General features: G+C 45.6%; 8 protein-coding genes across 8 annotated transcripts; 2 read left to right on the plus strand and 6 right to left on the minus strand.

Moving 5' to 3' along the window:
• Positions 1–2,923: 2,923 nt before the first annotated feature.
• On the plus strand, positions 2,924–6,128 carry SAMD00019534_072010 (hypothetical protein; the record flags this gene model as incomplete). The annotated part of the gene is made up of 5 exons (XM_012897608.1): positions 2,924–4,514; positions 4,692–5,206; positions 5,280–5,447; positions 5,528–5,644; positions 5,721–6,128. 5 exons carry the CDS (start codon positions 2,924–2,926, stop codon positions 6,126–6,128), a joined length of 2,799 nt encoding a protein of 932 aa, XP_012753062.1.
• Positions 6,129–6,539: 411 nt separating this feature from the next.
• Positions 6,540–7,460, minus strand: SAMD00019534_072020 (hypothetical protein; the record flags this gene model as incomplete). Its single annotated transcript, XM_012897609.1, has 1 exon — positions 6,540–7,460. A coding segment is annotated over one exon (921 nt), but the record flags the coding sequence as incomplete, so codon positions are not given.
• Positions 7,461–8,459: 999 nt separating this feature from the next.
• Positions 8,460–9,589, minus strand: SAMD00019534_072030 (hypothetical protein; the record flags this gene model as incomplete). Its single annotated transcript, XM_012897610.1, has 2 exons — positions 8,460–8,744; positions 9,014–9,589. Coding segments are annotated over 2 exons (861 nt in total), but the record flags the coding sequence as incomplete, so codon positions are not given.
• Positions 9,590–9,781: 192 nt separating this feature from the next.
• On the plus strand, positions 9,782–11,393 carry SAMD00019534_072040 (hypothetical protein; the record flags this gene model as incomplete). The annotated part of the gene is made up of 3 exons (XM_012897611.1): positions 9,782–9,963; positions 10,049–10,136; positions 10,206–11,393. 3 exons carry the CDS (start codon positions 9,782–9,784, stop codon positions 11,391–11,393), a joined length of 1,458 nt encoding a protein of 485 aa, XP_012753065.1.
• Positions 11,394–11,420: 27 nt separating this feature from the next.
• Positions 11,421–15,089, minus strand: SAMD00019534_072050 (hypothetical protein; the record flags this gene model as incomplete). Its single annotated transcript, XM_012897612.1, has 4 exons — positions 11,421–11,922; positions 11,985–13,894; positions 13,965–14,981; positions 15,060–15,089. The coding sequence occupies 4 exons, from the start codon at positions 15,087–15,089 to the stop codon at positions 11,421–11,423; spliced, it is 3,459 nt and encodes a 1,152-aa protein (XP_012753066.1).
• A 430-nt stretch (positions 15,090–15,519) lies between these two features.
• SAMD00019534_072060 (hypothetical protein) lies at positions 15,520–17,445 on the minus strand (the record flags this gene model as incomplete). The annotated part of the gene is made up of 1 exon (XM_012897613.1): positions 15,520–17,445. The coding sequence occupies one exon, from the start codon at positions 17,443–17,445 to the stop codon at positions 15,520–15,522; it is 1,926 nt and encodes a 641-aa protein (XP_012753067.1).
• Positions 17,446–17,695: 250 nt separating this feature from the next.
• Positions 17,696–19,596, minus strand: SAMD00019534_072070 (hypothetical protein; the record flags this gene model as incomplete). Its single annotated transcript, XM_012897614.1, has 5 exons — positions 17,696–18,002; positions 18,093–19,014; positions 19,082–19,262; positions 19,338–19,437; positions 19,532–19,596. 5 exons carry the CDS (start codon positions 19,594–19,596, stop codon positions 17,696–17,698), a joined length of 1,575 nt encoding a protein of 524 aa, XP_012753068.1.
• Positions 19,597–19,989: 393 nt separating this feature from the next.
• Positions 19,990–22,859, minus strand: SAMD00019534_072080 (hypothetical protein; the record flags this gene model as incomplete). Its single annotated transcript, XM_012897615.1, has 3 exons — positions 19,990–21,735; positions 21,812–22,398; positions 22,463–22,859. The coding sequence occupies 3 exons, from the start codon at positions 22,857–22,859 to the stop codon at positions 19,990–19,992; spliced, it is 2,730 nt and encodes a 909-aa protein (XP_012753069.1).
• Positions 22,860–22,967: the final 108 nt, after the last annotated feature.

The raw sequence follows: 22,967 nt of genomic DNA on the forward strand, positions 1-22,967 counted from the left end.
CTCGCCTGCTTTGCTCTTGGCCTGTGCAAGGTTTGCTGGATGCATCATGAGAGTAAGGACACGGATCTCTGGGTCCAAACGGCTGGTGTAATGGAACACTTTCTCTTCTTCACTCATGTTCAACGTGTGCTCCTTTTCTCCATATCGAGAGTTGAAGTTGGCAATGGGTGATCCATTCTGATGTAAGTGCTCCAACTCTGTTCTCAACATTATGTTCTTGCTAGCAATGTCGAATCTTGTGTTCATGGCTTCCAACAAAGTTTGTACTGTGACAGGTCTGGGATTGAGCAAGTAGTACCATGTACGATCTGGTTCGTCAAACAATTGACCCATGTGATTGGCCAATTCCTCTTCGGTACAGTCAGTGTTGACCATCATCTGTCTCAGATTGATTGTCCAACTGTGGATAGATGCAGTCTTCTCTGACCATTTGCAATGTGGGATTGCATCTCTGATCGCTTTCTCTTTCCTCTCTCTCTCTCTTCTCTCTCTCTCTACTACATTCTCTTGTGGTCTAACTAATGCTTGTATTAACTGTAAGAGCTGTGCATTCTCAAATACGACTGGAGGTAAAATGTTTTGTTGAACTAGTTGTGGTGCTGGTTGAGCCTGGGGTTGCTGTGCTGGCAGTTGTGGTTGTGCTTCCTGTTGTACTGGCTGTAGTACTGGTTGAGCCTGGGGCAAGGCTTGATTATTGTTCATTATTAATCCTAGTTCTCTTTTGCGTCTAGCAACGTATCTATTGAGTCTCTCCACTTTCTTATCAAAGAAAATATATATAAATATATAAATATTGTTGGAACAAAATAAAAAATATTTCAAATAAAAAAAATAAAATATAAAAAAGTATAACAAATATAGATATATATATATGTATAACTGTATAATGTATAGAATGCCCGCTTTATTAGTGTATTATGAATGATGTATATATACTGATTAGATGGAACATGGAATAGTGTTCTGTAGATTCCAGGATGATGACTCAGCAATGATAGAATGTATGAGTCATGGTGACACATCGTGAATCGTATGTGACAAGTCGTCACAGCATCCAATTCGAAGTCAACTACAGATGTAGGTAGGCACCCGGATTGAATGGGGTTTGAGGATGCCCAGCGAAGCTTCATGGCGGTGATTGAATTAGGAAACATAGTTGGTGGAATATCACCTACTATAACTACATCCAATGTGTGAACGCTAGAGGGAATATGTACGTTCGAATGGGTGAGATCGAGTTTTCTCTCCATTATTAAGTTGGTAACAGATTGTGGAATGCATCCAATTGGAAGTGGCTTGTTGAACTTTTTTCCTATCCGCAATGATGTCACAGAGGAAGGGATTGTTCCTGGAAGGAACTCTCCATTAACTTCGCACCCCAACACCAGCTGTGTGACGGATGGAGGTATCGAACCAAGTGAAAAGGTGCAACCGAACCCGTGCTCAATTGAAAGAATTTCAATAGAACATGGTATGATGCCAGGGGAGATGTCTTGATTGACAAGGTCGTTGAAAAAAATAGAAGTGACAGATGGGGGAATAAGATCATGGCTGATTGTTCGTTCTACCGTGAACTCAAAGCGCAAGGACTTGATATGGTGGTACTGTGAGTGTGGAACAAAGGACGGCTTGAAGTTTGAAATACGCTGGTCATAAACAACCTCCGTTGCAGTTGTTGGTATATATATTCCATTGTCGCCAATAAATGTTTGATGGTTGTCTGATTGTAAGCCACACCCATGGTAGCCCAAATGGTCGTCACTATTTTTACTGCAGACACGCCGCTTCAAAATGCTTTCTGGTAGTATAACAAGTGAAGGAAAGTAGAGGAGTAAGAATAAGAATACACGTAATACAAACATACAAACACAATATTGTGCAAATTTAATAGATACATACTCACAATAGATCTATATGTGAAGGGGGAGAAATTGGGTTCTTTGTAGTTGAGACGTTGCTGCAAAGCTGAATATATACCTTTGCACACAAGAGAAATACATAGTTGATCTATCTCATCAAGTAGAAAATAAATATGCTGAGATATGGGGTGTTCAAGTATATGGACTAACATTTGGTTGGTCTGTTATGTAAGTGAAAGTGAAAGTGAATAGTTAATAGTTGAAAACAAGAAACGAACAATGAAAGAAAATAAATTGCATTGGCCGCATTATGTGGGGCGTGTCATTCAAGACCCGGTTAAACCCAAGAAATAACAAAAAAATAGTAGGCAGATATTTCACACTCACTGCAACTTGATCAGAGGCTCCCTCTTCCTCCCTCATAACCCTTGGTGCAAGCGGAGAGTGAAAATAATAATATATATATATATATTTGAATGAAGTAGATTGAATAGTGAACATTTAAACATGTATATTGTCATCAATTATTATTGTTTTTGTTGTTGATGATGTATACAGTTAGTGTTACTTTCGTCACTGTCGTATGTTTGATTTGGGTTAGCGACATCATAAATATAGTACATGTCTAGACATGACTCTACTACTGTTTATTATTATTATTGATGGTGATGGATGAGTACAACCTTGAAACCTTGGTTTTTTGTTCATCCCTCCATTCAATGATCTGGACAAGTTATTTTTGAAGTTTTTTTATTAATGTGGGGGAACCCCCACTTTTACCATCAAGTGAGGAGGCCCTTTTGGCGAGTCACCCACAATCCCTTGGCTACTCAATCATCATTCGCAAACACACACACACACACACAAACAACGTTGTTAGAAACAAGGCAGATACTCTTCACTCAATCAGTCAACCATTCAACAAATAACAAGAAAGACGATAATAATAGTCACAGAGTAGTAACAAGTTGTAGTAGTATAGTAGTAACATTGTTGTAATATTAGTAATAGTTTTGTAATATATTAGACAAGAGACAAGAAGAAGAAGGGACAGCGAAACAGCGATGTCTACATTGTCAGTTCTTGACATGTATCCGACTCGTGCGTCGCCTACACTGCCCATCATCAACTTGGCCATACATAGAAAGGCGATGGAAGATGGTGTTGGTAGTGATGGCCGAAGTGGTGGAGGAGGCGGAGGAGGCTCGTACGAACATCACCTTGGTCTATCAATCAGTAGCAGTAGCAGCAGTAGTATAGTCAGCAGCAGTAGTCATGGTAGTAGTCTTGGCGGATCATTCAATGATCGACTGCATCATCATCACACGCTCACACATCATCACCTTGATTACGTGGACGATGATGTCGTCGACCTCTTATTGTCGCCGTCGGCCTCCACCCCCACACTAATGGTCACTGGCAACAGTAGTGCCCGCGATAGACACAGTAATATAGAGAATACATTGACATCGACGACCAACACGACGACCACAACAACGACGACCACGACTACCACGACCACCAACAATCAATCAATAAGCAATCCAAACAATATCAATCAACCTTCATTCAATGACCTCAGTCTGACATGCGACACACTCACAGAGACGGACGACGACGACTTTGACATGGCGGCAGCCGCAGACGACGAGGAAGAGCAGGTCACAGAGGTGTTCTTTGGAAATGACGCAGACGAGGAGGAGGGTCGTTCAGTCAGGTTCGACAGCTCGCACAGTGTCAAGCGTGTTCACAGCAGTAGTCGCGCATCCTCGAGCAGTCCTGGAAGTGGCGGCATCACCGCACAACAGGAGTTTCTCGAGAGTCTGACGCCACACCAACAGAACCAATTACAGTTGTTGCAGGAACTGTATCATAGTAGTTCAAGGAGGATGCGTGAGCATCGATCACCTGCAACTGTGGCAATGTCCTCGCCAAACGTCGCGGGCAGTCCTCATCGATCGAACGCATGGCCCTCGTCCTCGGACTCACCACGACTCAACACGCCACCCATGCCCATCCCATTCCTGTCGTCCTCTCCACACTCTGCCAATCAAGCTCACTCGCACGGCAACAGCAACATCAACAACACCAACAACAATGATGTCCATCAGATGTCGCCATCACCTTCACAGTCACCCCTGCTGGTGCCCCCTTATGCCTCGCCCATGTTCCTGAACTCGGGCAACTTCTCCCCACCATCCAAGTCGAGCACCAAGGGCAGCAACAGCAGTGGCGGCGGTACCAATCTAAACGTGGCCAACAACGTCTTCTCCAACATCATCAAGAAGGGCAAGAGACTGACAACGATGTTCAGCAAGGATGGCGACGCGGACGAGCAGCAACAGCACCAACAGTACAGCTACGTACAGATCTATCGTGGCATCAATGGAGAGAGCTGGCGAGCAAAGGTGAACTCATCGACAACAGTGCGCGATCTAATCTCAATGCTGTTGAGCACGACCACTATCGATCCGACGACTCTTACACTCTACATCACTCGCTCACTCAATGATTCATCGTTGGGCAGCAACAGCTCGTCCAACAACCATGGCGACCTCAACAAGCCAGTCGAGAGGCAATTGAATGAGGATGAGAAGATACTAAAGGCCCAAAGGAAGTGGCCTGGTCCATCTGTATTTATACTAAAGACAAAGAGTAAGTTATCTTTTGCAATCTGGATGAGTGCGAGGACTGGACTGACCCCTCTCCGCCCTTACCTCCCATTTGCATCAAACTTGGAAACAGAAGGAGATGGTCGATTCTCTGTTAGTTCAATCAATTCAGAGACGTCTGATCAATCTCAACATCAAAACAACTATCAATCACCTGTAGAATTATCCCCAATGGCATCTTTATCTCCATCACTCAAGTCCACCACCCCATCACCAATGTTCGAATCGACCTCATTGCACGTGCCGTCCTCGGTCGACGGCAGTGGCGGCGGCGGCCCCATGCCATACCTGAATTTGAATCACGACGGCAGCACCAACATGGACAATTCGTCCGAGTCTGAGTCGTGCTCCACTTGCAGCAGCTCCAACAGTCAATCACCCAGCTTGGACCATCAATCGAGGAGGACAAGAAGGAAGCACTGGAAGAACGGCGAGTATCCTAAAAAGGAGATACGCTGGATCAGTCCATTGGAGCTTGCAATCAGTACCAAGATTGGAGAAGGTTCCTTCTCACGCGTCTACAAGGGCACGTACAATGGCAAGACTGTAGCGATCAAAGTGCTAAACAACAGCACACCAGAGCAATGGACAAACTTCAAGAAAGAGTACCGCATCCTCAGCATGACTTCACATCCTCGTTTGATCAAACTATATGGCGCATCAAAAGAGAGCAAGGTAAGTCCTATCCCTTTATCTTTGACACCTTGGTATCAACTCTAACAAACACCCAATCTTAATCAAACATTAGTTACTGATGGTGATGGAGTACTGCGGTAATGGAAGTTTGGCCAAGATCATGGCAAGGAAGAACTTTGTCTTGACCTGGGAGCTGGTGTTGAAGTGGATGTTGGAGGCCTCAGCAGGCATCAACTTCCTACATACAATGACACCAGCACTTGTACATAGAGATATTAAGGTATGGCTATTTCCATAGGTATGGTACCTTGTGGACATCATTAACTTACATTCATCCATCCCTATCCTCAATCAATCCAGCCACATAATTTATTGATAACAACACAATATGCACTCAAGATTGCAGACCTTGGCTTGACCAAGGAGATAGACATGCAGACCAATACCCTCAAAGGAACACTGGACTACATGGCACCAGTAAGTGTTTTGACACCCAACCGTCCATTTATACATCACAACTCTCTAACATCCAATCAACACTTACCATCACCAGGAACTATTCGATGAGGTAGCACCGAGTCCATCATCGGATGTATACTCCCTTGGAATTGTCTTTTGGGAGCTTGCCAATCGATTCCTCATGGGCAAGTACAAGAGACCGTTCGAGGACATACCTCAGATCACATTCAGCTACCAGATACCTATATTCACCAAGCAGGGCATCCGCCCCAAGATGCCCGACAACTGTCCGCCCAACCTGGAGGACCTCATCCAGCGCTGCTGGCATCAAGACCCTGCACAAAGACCATCCTGTTATCAAGTGTTGTTGGACATTGAGCAAATGTACAATGACTACGTCGATCATCATAACAGCAATGGCAATGGCAATGGCAATGGCAATGGCAACGGCAACAACAGTGTACATTACCAATCGCGACCATTACCGACAATGGCATTGTAGAGCAAATAAACAACCACAACTCATATTTATTCAATATCCTGATGCAGGCCTCTTCTGGACCTGTTGTGATGGCGTCTACTTTGATGTTGTTCGGTGTGAGAGTGATGTCCCAAGTGCTTCGAATTGGAGTGCATCTCACGCCTCCACTCTTGCTCTCGATCATATCATTATACAGGGGTGTTTGTTGGTTGGTTGGTGGTTGGTTGGTTGGTTATTATTGTTGGACATAGTAATATTCGTTGCGTGATTGTAATGGATTGAATTTGATTGAATTGGATTTGGTTGGATTGGATTGGCGTTGGGTGATCCATCACCAGAGGAAGGGTTAATTAAATAATGTGACACATGACGCAGTGCGATGCTATGGCTGGATTATGGGACGGGTCATTGATGAAGTGATGATCATCACTTCGAAGATGCAGCACTGTTGCCATAAGTACGAAGCCCAGAACTAGGTGCAGTAGTGGCAGTCCTTGAATTCTGGTCCAGCTCTTTGTCACTCTTGCTACTGTTGTTGCTGATACCACTGTTGCTGGTGTTGTGGCTGTTGGTGCTGTTACTATGGTTGCCCATACTATTGTTGCCAGACACCTTCTCGGTGGCGGTTTGGCTGTTGGGCTTATCGGAAACATTGTTATTGCTGCTGTTACTGCTGTTTTGTTTGGAGTTGTTTGATTCGGATGCCAACAATGATGATGATGATGAAGACGCTGATGATGATGCCGATGTGGCCGATGTTGGTCTGATTTCTGATGATGGCTTGGAGGATGGTTCTGTGGTCTTTGATGATCGATCATCTGCTGTACTGTTGTTCTTTGTTGTTGCCGCCGTTGTCAATGATGTCGACGAAGTTGATTGTGAAGCTGATACTGCAGTGGCTCCTGGAGGCACTGACGTTGCCGTCAGGGGTGGGGGCGAGGTCGCCTGCGAGCCATCCTCCTTGAAAGATGCCATATGTTTATCCAACAGCTTGAATAGCTCGCTCACCTCTGTTTCCAACTCTTCCATAAAGTTGGCCGCTTCGTCAAGCTTGCCCTCCTTGCAGTAGGCCTCTATCTTCCCACTGAGGAAGCGCACAGCCTCTGCGCCCATATAGCTGCTCGAGCCCTTGATATCGTGCGAGTGCAAAATGGAGGCCTTCTCATCATTGCTACGCAGAGATTCGGACAGCTGCGGCAAATGTTCGTTGACCGAGTCTTTATAAGAAGTGATCAAGTCCACTTCAAAGTCGGGATCGCTGTCAGAGTAGTCTGCCAACACATTCCTTTGGAATCTCTCTGTTGGTGTTGGTCCTGAAAAGCTGGATATCATTATGTTTCTTTCTTTGTTTGATTGATTGGTTGATTGACTGTTTTGTTTGTTTGTTTGATGTTGTTGATGTTGACGATGTTGATGATGTTGATGTTGAACTTGTTATGATTAGATCGAGACAACAAGTAATAGAGAACCAATGATGAACAGCAAAAGGGGAGGGGAGCTCTTTACATCAATGACTTTGTTTCCTACTTCTAATTGATGTTATTGGTCTGTTATTGTTCTGGTTGTTTGTAGATGAAAAATTTAATGAATGATTGGTTGGAGTTGATTGTGATGATGTGTATTCTTAATTGAATCAATATTATTAAAGAGAGAGAGGACTTTGGATTCAAAACAACATCAACAACAACACCAACATTACACGAGAAGGAAGGAAAGGAAAGGAAAGGAAGGACGGATGGACAGACGGGCACAGTTAGAGTTGAGTTCCATCCATAAAAAACAAAGCTCGCAACAACCAGTTGCATTGGTAATCATGAAAGAAACAAGGGGATGAACGAGAATGCTTGCTGGAAGGGGATGGAGAGTGCAAACAAACACACACTTAGACCCACTACACACACTTCACCCCCACACCCACCTGTTCAGATGAGAGTGAGTGTGTATATGTGTGTCCAGAAGGAATGAATGAAAGAATGAATGAACACACAAAGTAGCAAGAGCTCCAATCATCAAGCGGCTCGTGCTCGCGATTACAGGTCCAACTTTAAGTTTTGTTGTTTGCAGCGTATGAAACAACCAAACGAATCTGACCTCTGTTTATTTGTTGTTGAGAACGGATATGAAAATGTGTGAATGAATGAATGAATGAATGAACAAATATCTAGAGTCAGAGTTTGGAGTATCATGTGACTTTCTTTCTTTGCCCAACACACACACACTCATGAACATCATTGATGAATCTAATCGCGTGTATTCTAACTTGATAGAGATATAAATATAGAATACCTAGCTATTGGTAATAGTAATATCCTTTAATTGAAAGAGCGAGAGGATAAAGATAGCTACCTATTTTCTTGTCGACTTGGATGTTGTTGTTGACTTAGTCGTCGAGGTCGTGGCGGAAGAGGTGTCGGATGTAGGGTACGAGTAGTACTGTTTGGAGTTACCGGTTGCGCCATGACATTTCTTAAACTTCTGACCCGACTTGCAAGGACAGACATCATTCACACCGACCTTTTGTTGTTTCATCGCAGGTATTCTAAGGAATTCGCGGTACTTGGCAATGGCGACTAAAGATGGTTGGATTGATGGATGGGTGTTGTCGTTGTTAGTTAGCCAGGACATGACAGGAAAGGACAGGATAGGATATGACACATACTAAATAGTTCACTGGTTATACTACTAATGTCTGATGTGCTGAGTGATGGGTCTTGCTTTTGTAACTTGACAAGCTGTGCTTGGTATTCATAGGGGTTCTTCTGGACCAAGTCCATCGCTTTATCACTTAACTGAACCAACCGACTCATAACCTCTGCTTGCCATTCATTATTGAATATAACTGGTGATGGTGATGGTGATGGTGATGTTGTTGGTTCTGCTGATGCAGCTGGTTGATCTCCAATTGACATTATATCATTCAAGAGTACAACAGATTTGATTAGTGTCTCATCGATTGGACACTGTTGCAATGATTGTTCTGGAATGCGATGAAGTAGAGGTGCTTCATCATTCAATGATATCGACGCAGTCTCCACCACATTGATCTCCATGAACTTGATACCATGAGAGGAGGCGGCAGAATGTTTCTCGACAACCTTTATCCACAAATCATCTATCTCTCTATTTGTTTGTTGTTGTTTAGCCTTTGGCTCCTTTGATATTGGTATATTATGACATCTCCAAACAGTGACTGTGGCAGTGGGTGTGGCAGCATCAGTGGCAGTGGAAGTGGCTATTGAAAGATGGTGATCCAATTCAGATGTGAGCAATGATTGATATGATGATATTGAGCCAGAGTAAAGATCAATATGCATCAATGATACTAATTTGGATGTTGATGTAATTGATCTTATAATGAATACACTTGAATCCAATGTTATAGAGTTACAATATAATCTATTATTATTAATATTGTTTGATTCATTTGATTGTTGTTGTAATCTTGCAATAAATCCAGTTGGTATAAGATAGTTAACAATTGATGTTGATGTTGAAGTCATTGTTTGTTATTATTTGTTTGAATCGTGTGTGTTTGTGATGTATGAATGACGAAACACTCGGTCGTTTTTTGCAATCACACATAAAACTACAACAATTTATTAATCACATGTTGTCTCGTTCAAACATACTTATTATTTGTATATATATATAGTTGTAATAATAAGAAATATAATATGATTGAGAAGATTAGACTTGACAGATTGTTGTCAAACTTGGGTCTATGTACAAGGAGTAAGGCATTGTCATTCATAAATACAAACAAGGTCACTGTACAAGGACAAAAGACAACTCCAAAGTCTAAAGTATCAATAGATGAAGTTAGAATAGCAGGTAAACAATTAGAGAATACAAAACTGTATGTACACCTCCATCATTCATTCAATCAATCAATCACATTACTCATTCATTCAATCAATCAATCAATCAATCAAACATTGTAGTTTAACAATAGCAGTTCATAAACCTGATGGATATGTATGCTCAACAGAGAAGACTGCTGATCATAAGCTGATATATGACTTATTACCGGTATGTACATGATTGGATGATTGATGGTATCATGTACATGGACTAATATTATTGTTGGATGTTGATTAGAAAGAGTTTATTAAGAGATCACCAACTTTGTCTGTGGCTGGAAGACTGGATAAATGGGTAACAGGTCTGGTACTGATGAGTCAGGATGGAAAGTTGGTCGAACGAATCATTACACCAAAGGACGATAGTGTTGGAAAGATATATGAAGTTGTCTGCAAGGAGAGGTTCAACGGTCGCGAGAAAGACGAGTTTGGGTCCGGCCAACTAATGTTGCGCAGTGAGACTGAACCTTGCAAGCCGGCCAAGTTTGAGCTGTTGGACGACGAGCTGAACAAAGCACGCATCACACTGTACGAAGGTCGTTATCATCAGGTCAGAAGAATGATGGCAGCCATGGGCAACAGGGCAATGGAGATTCACAGGACTCGCATTGGTCCAATCGAGTTGGGCGAACTGCCCGTTGGACAATGGAGACATCTCACTTCAGAGGAGATTGCAGAGTTGGAAAAGATCAAGGTCAGCAAGTCAGCAATCACAAAGAGATCATATAATCGAAAGAAGGCACTGTCCGACAAGGATGGCGGCGAAGACGAAGACGACGAAGAGGGCGACCAGAGGCTGCAGGCAGAGCTGGCCAACGAACCAGAGGAGGATGACGAGAACGACGAGGATTATCAACGCAAGCTGAAGGAGCTGATCGAGGATGAGGAGAGGATCGCCAACTCGCGAGCCGTCGCCGCCGAGCAGCGCGAGCAGCAGAAGCAGCAACACGAGACTGAGGCCAAGGTGGCCGGAAGCGCGGCTGAGAAGATCGACCCAAGAGACTTGGAGACGAACGAACAGATGCAGGCAGAGATTCATGCAGCCATCATGGCCAAGAACAAGGATGTACGATTTAATAGAAGAGGCGAGGTCATGGGAATCAACGAGGATCCAGATATCGATGTCACTGCGGAGGACCTGGAGAACCTGGTCAAGGACGATCCAGATTACAAGGCCTTCCTCAGGGAGGAGCCGGACGAAGACGATGAGTTTGATGAGGATGACGATGATTATTACGAGCGCAAGCTGGCCGAGTCAGAGATGGACGATGGACAGTCAGACGAGATCCTGCCCGGACTGGATGCTTCCGAGAAGCCTTCCAACTTCAGTCGCAAGTCCAAGCCCAAGTCCAACTTTGCCAACGAGTACAAGAGGCGACAGAGATTGCAACAGTCCAAATCAAAGCCCAAGAGGAAGGAGCGATAAAGTATATAAATATATTATATTATAATATTATGGTAACAGAGGATCAGTGTCACTGAATGATAGTGACCGCTTACCTGCTGGAGTGATGTCGCCATCATCGCTCACTGCATCATAGGAGTCCTCGTCCACGAGTATGAGGTCGGTGGGCTTCATGTCTGTACCTGGCTGGCAAAGCACCAGCTTGACACAGCCAGCTTCAAGAGGATTGAATGAGTTCAGGCTGGAGTTGTTGTCGCCATACTGTAATAGACGATCCTTTTGATTGAATGCACGTCGTTGGCAACGAATCTGATTGACCAACTCGACGGTTGTGGGTCTGATGATCTGTAGCAGGTGATCCAGTGCGATCGATGGCAACACACAGATGGCCAGCGCGAGGACCAGTGATGTCCAGAAGCTGGCAGTGTCGACCAAGTGAGTCATGACTGAGTATGTGTCCATAGTTGGCGCGGCATTGAGTACGATCAAACATAGTATATACAATGGGATAGTTCCCCAGATCAATGCATGATTGATCCATGTGATGGTACTGTTGTGATTGATTAAGTGTTAGTGAGTGATCGAGTGATTGATCGCAGGCAGGATACATACTGTGATTCAAAGAATAGAGTGAGTGATTGGAGGAGAATGAGCGCGGTGAATGATACCATTGAGAATGAACCGTAGTCAATGGTGGATCCTTGTGTGAAGGCAAAGGGACCGGCAGTGGCCGCGAATATTAGGATGGACTGGAAGGCTGCACGGAAGCCCCATCGTGTGATTGATTGCCAGTTGAATGCCGTGCTCTCCTGGGAGATAGAATAGAGGAATGGGTTGAGTCGCACGACACTCGCAGGTAGATCCTTGTCCAGGATGTAGCCCATCACAGGCAGGCCTGTGAACAGGATGTTGTAGGCTGTCAAAGAGAATGTGTTGAAGAATGATGAGCCTGCATAGCCACTGAAGAACTGATATAGTATCTGAATGAAGCATATACACAGCGACTTGTAGAAGCTATAGTTGGCCACGAAGCTAGTCCTGAGGTATGAGTATCGTCCATGTACAAACAGTAACTCTTGGAGGTGCTTGAACCTTGATATGCTGTAGTCTGCTGCACGTGCAGCTTGAAGACCTTCTCGTCCACTGATACCAACACCAATGTTGGCCTCTTGGATCATGGATACATCATTGCCTCCATCTCCAATGGATAGACACACCTTGCCAGTGTCCTTTACCATGCGCACAACCTGTGCCTTCTGCTCAGGTGTCACTCTACAACATATTACTGATGTAGATAGATCTGCCAAGGCCAATAGCTCGCGCTTAACATGAATGAGAGCTGTGTGTAGTGTATGACCCTCGATCACAATGGTCGCCTTGGGTCTCTCGTGTGAAGTTCCGTCAGTCTGGTAGCTTTGTTGGTACACCAGCAAGTCCTCCTCAATCTGCCTGATTGAATTCAAGATGTCCTTTGCCGCGACGTCCTGTTGTCCAGGTGTGCCAATGGTGTACACCTTGCAGTCCTTCTCAATGAGGTTGCATGCGTGGCCAATCTGAATGGCCGTACTGTACTTGTCTCCAGTGAGCATCCACACCTTGATATTGGCCTGTCGCAGACTTGAGATCGTCTCGGGCACGAACGGCTGCAGTCTATCCTCGATGGCTGTGATTCCCAGCAGCACCAAGTCTCTCTCCAAGCGCTCATATGCATCAAATAGCATCTGCTGTCTGTTCTCAATTGACATGCTGGCAGGTTGGAAGCGTGATGAGTGCCAGCTTTGGTACTCTTGCTCACTAATGACTCGCGAACTGATGCATAGCGTACGCAGTCCCTCTGCAGCAAACTCTTCAATGTGTGCCAGTGACTCTGCGTTAGTGACATTGAGGTGTCCCCCTGGCTTCTTGTCGGTCAGTCGCGGGATGATAGCATCGTCCGCACCCTTGGTGATCAGCTTGATTTGTCCAGTTTGTTGGTCGCGTAGCACGACACTCATTCGCTTCCTCTCTGATGTGAACTCGAATGTGTGTAGTGGCGTGTATTGATGCTCTTGTCCTTGGATATCGACTGTGACACGAGATGATGATCTTGTTGTGAATGTGATGTTGAGTGCTGCGGCAGCCTTGACCAATGCCTCTTCATCAGGTGATGATGCCCTGAGTAATAGCTTGCCATCGTGATCAGTCGATGGGAAGACAGAATGACACAGTGCCAGGGATGTAAAGAAGTCCAGTGTTGGCTGATGTCCAGCCTTCAACTCGCCCAACAGCTGTCCATCCTCCATTGATGTATGTAGTCGACTGTCAATCGAGCATCGCTTAAGCAACATTATATTCTCTGTCAGTGTGCCAGTCTTGTCGGTGAACAAATGCTCTACCTGTCCCAAATCCTCGCTCAGTGCTGTGCTATTGGCCACGGCAGCCTGATCAGTGTTGGCATTATACATATTGATGTCCCAATTGATAAACAATGCATAGCAGTACTTGATCACATCGATTGTGACCTTTAGCGAGACTGGTATCATCTAGAGTTGGTTTGAGAGGGGTCAGTGATCAGGAGGACCGTGATTGATCGAGCATGATGATGATGCTTACCATTGAGTTGAGCAAGAGGAATCGAAGGGGGATGATGATAAACTCGTACCATGGTGATTTGTAGGTGCTGGAGTAGCCAAGATACCAGAGTGAATGGATATCGTTGTGACGCACTGACTCGCCAATCGCTCCAAAAATGACCACGAGAAGAAGTTGGAATGTGAAGATGATGATTGTGACTCGATTGATGGCGTGATCCAACTTGGTCCATTTGGTGGGCGGACCTTTCTTGTTCTGACCCATCTTGGTCTCATTGCCAGAGTATACACACAGGCCATACATGTGATCAGTGTTGCGTAGTTGAGTGGCCTGCAGTACAAAGTTGTTGGTGTCCAACACGACCCAGTCTGATTGTGTGTACGTGTTTACTCGTCGACTGGCCACGACAGACATGCGGGCGTCCAGACTGTAGATGTTTGAGTTTGGTCCTGGACACTCGACCACGCCTCTGAACTTGGACAGATCGCTCATTGAGTATCCACGCGTCTCAGCTGGCGCCATGCGGCTCTTCAAATCAGTCTCGCCGTCCAAGTTGGCCGTCTGAATGTAGCAGCTGCCGTCCTCGTTGGACGTGGCCAGGATCAGAAGGTCGGAGGGTATCTCGCGATCGCCCGTGAGGTATACAATGTCGCCCACTCTAATCTCGCTGCTGCGCACCTGTTGTGTGGCTGACTCGCGCACCACGCTGTAGAGCCGGCTGTTGGCCTCGGAGTCTCTGCGCCGCCTGTTCAAATCGTCAAACACCTCCTTGATGGCCGACACGGCAAAGATGAAGACCAGTGCGCCCCAGGTGGACAATGGGTTGACTGGCGTGATTTCTGGAAACAGTTGGAGTATTGCGATGAACAGAAAGTATATGTTCATTGGTCTCGAGAACTGCTCGTACAGATTCTTTGGCAAAAAGTTGATCAAAGTGTACTTTGTATTACATATGACATTGCTTTGGAAGTGCTTATTGCGCTCCGTGTCATTGGCATACACATTTCTAATCGTCTGTTCTGCTCGTCCATTGTTCTTCTATTATGTATAAGTATGGGTTGAGTTAGTAATTGAGGCCTTCCTTGGGCCAGGGTGGGTCCACAAACATCCACATACTCTTGCGAAAAGACTTGTCAATTGATCCATTGTATAAGATAAGTGACACTTATTACATGGACACAGTGTCACATAGATAGATCTAAACTTGCAAACAAACAAATGAATGAACTCTATTCACTCAACCAAACATGTGATTGATTGATCAAGATGGACAAACAACACGAAAAAAGGATATTTGTGTGTTTTTGATGCAAAGTTTTTCACTCACACATTAAATTTTAATGTTTGATTGTGATACTGAGTGAATATCTGTGATTGATTCGTGCGACCCAGGATTGTACGGGGTCTCCAATTGGATGTCGCTCAGTATCCCAGGTCTCTGTACAACGCCATCATTGTGAGGTCTTGTCGTCAGGTGGGAACATCGTCTTGGACTGAGGTGAGAGGTTCGCTTGATTGGACAAGCGTTGGCAAAAGGAACATTCATCCATCCATTCATTCACGTGATTGAGCGCTATCACTTGCTCACTGGTGTACTATTGTTGTTGGAGTTGGAAGTAGTGCCGCCACTACCACTACTACTACTATTACTACTTGTGTTGCTGCCAAGGTCGCCAAAGACACGAGATAGTAACCTTTTTGGAGGTTGTCTACGTATTAGCTTCTCTCGCAGTGCTTTGAGGAAGGCCTTGCGAGTGGCCATCTTGTCGCATATCTCTGCCCACTCCTCCTCTGTGATGGACGCAGCAATCTCGAATGAAACGATGTGATTCTCCAATAGATGTGCCTTGAGGTAGTTCTTGTGCTTGTCGTCCAGCTTGATGCTGTTGCCATCGAGCCACTCTTGAAAGTCCTTGTTGAAGCTGATAGGTGGTGTGCTGCTGCCCGGTGTCGATGTGTTGTCTCCCGTGCTCTCGTCGTATGGCACGAACGGCTCGGTGTAGTCTGGGTCGTGGTAGAGCGCCTTGAGGAACGCGTAGTTGGAGCGATCCCACTCGTCCAGGATGACAAAGTAGTAGACGAGGAACATCTCAAAGTTGATCTGATCAAAGATGACAATGTTGAACTTCTCCAGCGTACCCAGCACCTGATACTCTGCAATACCCAGGATCTTGGCAAACTTGGTGAACCGGTGGAAGTTGATCGTGTGGTCGTCGGACGCAGACGAAGCGCCTGCCTGCTGCTGGAGTGATGTGTTGCCAGGGCCCGACGCCATGCCCATGCCACCGGAGCCAGAGATGTCGCCGCCGCCACCACTGCCATCGTCCACGACCTCGGGCAGATCGGCTCCACCTGCCGCCAGGATCTCAAACATTACGCGGCTGTGCTGGTAGAGGAACTTGGTGGTCTGGCCACACTCACGCGAGGCAAACAGTGCGATGATGAGGAAGAACTCCTCGAAGCCGACGACGCCAATGTCATCGCGGTCCAGCGCGTCAAAGAGGTCGAGGATGTGGAAGTAGCTAAAGTCGGTGAGGTGGCGCATAAAGAGCAGGAACTGCGCCTCGCCCATCGTGAAGTCTGTCTGCTGTGTGTTGCGTTCGTACCAGTTCTTGGCTGTGTTGAAGCCCGACTCTGTGTAGAGCTTCTCAAACAGCGTCCTCTGTTTCAGTCGGTGGTGATGATTGGGTGGCCGCAGCGAGCTGTGGCTTTGTCGTCGTGGCTGAGGCAGTGGTGGCTGTGACTGTGACTGTGGCGGCTGTGGTGTAGGTTGTTTGGACTGCTGTACATTCGTTGCTGATCCGGTGGCGGGGGTAGATGTCGATGCTGACGCTGATGGTGCTGCTGATGTTGGCGGCGACGGTGATGATGTTGTGATGTGTGTGCTGGATGTTGGAGATGTTGGCGGTGAAACACTCGATTCAAAGTCGAGGAAGGAGTTGTTGAGATAACTGTTGAGTGGAGAGAATGTGTTGGGAGAGTTGCCAGATGATAGCAGTGATGAGCTGCTTGGTGAAAATGATGTCGACAATGGTACAAGCGTTGATGTTAATACAAATGGTATGTGATTATTATTTGTGTTGTTGTTGTTATTTGGTGTTGATGGCTGTTGTTGTTGTTGCTGCTTGTCTGATGAGATTGGTGTTGTTGGTTCATTGATTGTATTTACACTGCTATTGCTATTGTTGTTGTTGTTGTTGCTATTATTACTGTTGTTGTTGTTGTTGATGTTTAGGGAGCTGAGGTTGCTTGCTGATCTTGGAGGAGGTATTGGTTTGGTTATGCCTTGTGATGATGTCTGTAGTTGTGTCTTTGGAGGTTGAGGCTGAGGTTGAGGCAGTTTTGTACTGCTTCGAACCGATACCTTTGGTGATGGAGGTGATTGTTGTTGAGGACTACTACTACTACTATTATTGTTTACAACCTCTATCGATGATGATGTCAACTCATTGAAGTTACTACCTAAAATAATCGCTTTAAGTAGTTCAATGTTTATCTTCATTGTTGTTGTTATCTCTATATGTACTTCATGTAATAGATATCAATCACATTGTATACAACTATCTATGTCTATCTCTGTATGTCTGTTGGTAACTAGTTAACTAACACGATTGTTTGATTGATCACAGTTTGACCAAGAGACGCGTGAATGTGTTTGTGAATGAGTGTTGGGGGAAGTTGTTTGTTTATGGGTCATTTACAAATTGATTGGTTGGCTAAGTCGAGGAAGTTGGAAGGTAGAGGGTAGAGGGCTATTTAATATCTGTCGGTCTGACAATCCTTCCAAATTGATAGGCGAGGAAACTGTAGATCTTGTTGAATAGACTCTTGTTGTCCAGGTACTCCAGTGTGATCTCTTCAGATTGTTTCAGATCCTCGTGGAACTGTCTCTCGATGTACTTGGCCACGCGCTCATCCGTGATCGATACGCACACCTCCAAGTTGCGCTGACTCCAATGATCGAGATTATACGATCCAATCGTATTGTACTTTCCATCAATCGTTATCGTCTTGGAGTGTAATCTTGTTCCAGTCATCTCGTAGATCTTTACTCCTTTCCTGCAAATGATTTGATCAATTGATTGATGAGCGAGTGAGTGATTGAGGCGAGGTTGATCAAACATGACATCGACCCTTTTGGATACATACTCTAGAAATGGTCTATAAATGTGTTGTCCGGCCATGCGTACCCAGGGAACGTCTGAGATGCCGGCGGTCAGGATCTTGACTTCGACACCACGTGATGCTGTGTCGATGATGGCCTTGCGAAGGAGTCGTGGCGGCATGAAGTATGCAGAGGTGAGGTAGCAGTTCTTGTTGCAGTTCTTCAACAGGATGCTCAGTCCTCGTTGCAGGTTACGCTTGCCTCGCATCAGGTTGGACTCCCATACTTGGATGGGGACATCCTCCACCTTCATCTTGTTCTCGTCAAATTCGTGTGCGGCATCCTCTCCGTCTTGAAGGTAGTCATCGTCGTCGTCCTCGTCGTCAAAGTCGCGGTTGTCTTCCTCGTTGTAAAAGTCGCTAAAGTACTCATGGTATCGGTCGTACAGTATCTTGTCGCGTATCGAGTCGTCCATCGGACGGCCCAGGTCTGGTATAATTGATTGTGGATCGATGCTTGGCATTATAGCCTTGCCAGCCTCCGAGGCAGCCGCCGCCTCTGCAACTGCAGTCTCTGAGTCTGCCCCTCTCTCCAGTGATGAGGATGCGCGTGATGTCGTTGTGGTGGATGTTGGTATGTTTGATGAGTATGAGGATGAGGAGGAGGGATCGTCTTGATCCCTTGTCGTTCCAGATTGAATCAAATGTGATCGTTGTTGTGAGAATAGTGTCTGCTTGTCCTTCTTTGTGCTGTAGAAGGCGTCCAGGAGGTCCTTGACAACGGGCCCTTCAATCTTAACGTGCGTGTCTCTAAAGTATGATGTGCCCAACACCTTGCCAGCATACTTCTCGCTTATATTCATGCCGCCACAATAGCCAATCTTCTCATCGACAACGATCATCTTTCTGTGATTCCTAAACATGATGGGGAAGCTCGTTGAGAAGAATGGATTGAACTTGATCAATGCTGTAGTGTAACGAATGAGTGAGTGATTGAACCAGTCACGCGGTCGTTCTTATGAGACATAACATACTTGCACCGCTGTCTTTCAGTTCTTGAAGATGTGAGTCAGAGATGGACGAGCTTCCAATGGCATCATAGACAAACTTTACTTTGCATCCTCGCCGTTGTGCTGCCGTCAGCAACTGAATGGTCCTCAATCCAACGCTGTCAGGTTCAATTGTATAAGTCTCCATGTTGATCGAGTGTTTGGCCTATGAGAGTTCATCGTTAGTCAGTAAGTCAGTCAGCAATATCGTCACGATCTAAGAGAGAGGTTGCCAACATACATTCTCAATGCTGTCCCACATCGACATGAATGTGTCGTCGCCATCAAAGAACAGAGTGACATCATTATGTTCACTCCAATTCGAATCAAGTCTGTACAGTCTAATGATTGATTGATTGAGTTAGTGATCTGATAGACAACACGATATGATTGAATAATACCTACTTCTTCAATATACTTCTGGACACGACATACTTCCATAGTCGTGTCTTCTTCAGTGATTCAAACAGCTTTGGTGCTTGCTTTGAAGGGAGACTCATCTTGTTGTGTGTATCTGTATCTTTGTATCCTATACTACAATTATATCACAACATCATCGTCTATGAGAGAGATAGATATTAACTGTTGTTGTCTTATCTGAATCAATCAATCACAGCACATCATTGCATCATTAGTGACATCCCCGAACTTGAATTGCGAATTGTAGTTCATTCACACGTGACTGCTCAAATTCGATCTTATGGGCTGGAACACATGATGAGTCTTTGGCTAAAGGAACGAAGACCATAATCATGATCACGCATCACAATCATCCATCCATCCCATCATACTTGTACAACTACACGTCATTGTGTGTCGACCAATCAATCAAGTGAGTCATCTAGTCGATCAATCCACTCGTCCTGACGAAGGACGGTGGAGGTGGAATGTTGTTATTTACTTGTGTTGCCTGGAGATGTACTGCTACCACTACTGCTACTACTGCTACTGGTGTTGTTGGATGATGATGCGGCTGCTGCTCTTGTACTACTATAATACTCATTAAAGTCAAGCATGTAGGACATGGAGATTGGATTGACATCCTTTTGAAGCTTGAGGTTGGCCATCTCTTGTTCAAATTGATTGAACACAGTCCTGTAGTCGCGATATAATACACTGAGATGTGTGACATAGTTGGTTAGTTCGCGACCAATCCTTGACTCTTGTGTCTCGGAGATCTTGACCTCCTTGCGCACGGCATCGGCCAACGAGCACAGATTCTTCTGGAGCATCGTGAACTTGTTGATGACGACCAGTATGCGCTTGAACACGTCGTAGCACGACTCTGAGTTGGACAGGAAGGTCTTGGTGCATATATCCTGCAGGTACTGGCTGTGCGCGTCGATTAGCTGATCCAGGTCGCTGGCGGCGCCGACGGCCTGCTGCATCTTGACCCACGAGTTCTCGATCGCCTCAAACATGACGTAGTAGTTGAAGTTGGTGATAAAGTGTGTCATCTCGTGCGACAGCATGTTGGAGCGCTGGAAGTCCGTGCCAAAGCTCTTTGAGTACTTGGACATCAGCACCAGAGTGTTGTAGCTGGCGCGTGTCTTGCGCCAAATGGACGACAGCGAGAACTCCACCTTCTTGACCGTCCACAGAAAGTGGAAGATCTTCTTGTAGCGCACCATGTCCTGCTTGGAGATGATCGTGGTGATGGGCATGTCGATGTGGTAGTCGATTGAGAAGATGTCCCAGCCTGTGCTGCCCGGTCGCTCGTCAAGCAGCGAGATGTCCAATCGCTTCAGAATGTCCTCGTCTTCGTACTGTGCGTTCGACGTGCGTATCACGCTCTCCATGATGCCGACAAGGCGGTGGCGCGTAAGCTGTGCGGCAGGTTTCAGCAAGTCCTCGCCAATCATGTCCATCAGGCCCTGAATGAAGTCGCCCTGTCCCAGCAGCATGTATCGGCGCAGGGCTTGGCAGTGCTCCATGTATCTGAACTTGTCCATCATCAGATTGAACAGACGCTTGCTGCTGTGCTCTGACGTCCGGTTGATTACTGCCTCGAGGTTGCCAAGGTCGGCGTATGTCTCGAGCTGCACGCCTGGGCCAAGGGTGAACCTGTCCACGGACCAATGGGTCTCCTTGCAGCACTGTTTCATAAAGTTGATCGACTTGCCTATCAGGAGGATTCGTCGGCTCATGTCCTGGTCGATGAATGTCGGCAGCATGTCGGCCTGCAGCGTGTACTTCTCCTTCCACACGCGCTCCAGCTGTATCTTTTGATTCTTGAGGATGAAGAACTCGCCAAAGGGATCGTTGATCTCGCCCTCAAATATCCATCGGGTGATCATCGTGATGATGGGCTGTGAGATGCGTACCAGTATCGATTTGACCATTGAGTGTACAACACTGTTGCCTTGGGCCGAGAATGACTCGACGTAGGAGATGGTGGCACCACCCTTGCGATTGGCAACGCCGGCCACCAATGCGGCAAGTGATCGCAGTCGCGCCATTGGTTCCTGTATCCAAACAAACACGCCCATCAATGACGTGTTCTCGCTCTGGTAGTCTGGAGGTGGCTTGTATGATTGCAGTGCGGGGTTGTCCGTCACATTCCTATCTATCTTTGTCTCTAGAATGGCTATCAAGCGATATAACTCTGCCAGCTCGTCTTGTAGCGCGGAGCAGAAGCACTATAGAGCAATCAATATCGATCGATTGTTAGGATATTGATGTGATTGAATGATCGCGAGAGAGATGGACACTTACCTGGTTGACGAGACCCTTGTGGCGGAACTCTCCGTTGACCAGGAAGATTCGGATCTGCCTGAACAGCCAACCAAACTCTGCCAGACGGCCAATCATGTCGCGTCGAGGCCTTGACAGGTTCACATTGGGCTCCACGGCGAATGAATCAATGTCGTTGAAGAACTTGATGTACTTGCCATCGATACCCTGAAACACGTATATGAGGTCGCGTACCAGTAGTTCTTCGGCCACATCGACAAGTGGCTGTCTATTCTGTTGTTGCTGTTGTTGGTGTTGTTGTGGTTGTTTGGCCGCCGGCTTGGGCGACAGTGGAGACGTTGTCAGTTGCATTTTTAAGAAGTTGTTGTGCAATGGAGGTGGCTGATGCATCGTTTGCTGTTGCGATATCTTGGTCTGTTGTAGTTTGCTCTGTATCTGCTCCTCCAGAGATGCTGACTTGGCCTTGTGTCTATCATCCATCACACCGCCATTGGTGACTATTCTTAACATTGTTTCCAGAATGACCTGATTGTTCTTTGACGTTGACAACAGATCACGATACAAGTCTCCAAACTTGATCAACTTTTCTTTGTCTCCAGTCTTCTTTACTGTTATCGATATCACTTGTCAGTATCATTCAATCATTCATTCAATGATGGGATGATGACTTACATGCTTGTTGCAGTTTATCATACATTGGTAGATCGTCGACGTTACTACCATCGGTCTTCAATCCAGCAGCGTGTTGTTGTTGCTGTTGTTGTCTTGATATAGAGTTGGTGCTCTCGGCCAACCTCTTTCTGTAATCGCTGAATGATTCATTGTCAGATTGTTTGACTACAAGTGATAGCATCTTAAATAGGAGATCGGAGAGCACTGATGTCGATGTTGTTGATGTTGTTCTATTCTGAGTGGTTGATACTCCATTCATTCTATTATGATTCGTTGATGTTGATGTCGATGTTGTTGAGGTTGATGTTGATGATTGACGTGAAGTATTATCATTGTATTGTTGCTGTTGTTGTTGTTTCAAGGTGTTCATTGTATATTGTTGTTGATCATTATTCATGACTTTGTTGTTATGATTTGCTGCTGTAGTCGTTGTTGTTGTATGTGGATGATTATAATCCATCACTATATTCTATCTGTCTTATTATCTATCTATTATATAACTTTG

Source organism: Acytostelium subglobosum, assembly GCF_000787575.1.
Source record: "Acytostelium subglobosum LB1 DNA, scaffold: scaffold14, whole genome shotgun sequence".
In the NCBI taxonomy this organism is placed as follows: domain Eukaryota; phylum Evosea; class Eumycetozoa; order Acytosteliales; family Acytosteliaceae; genus Acytostelium; species Acytostelium subglobosum.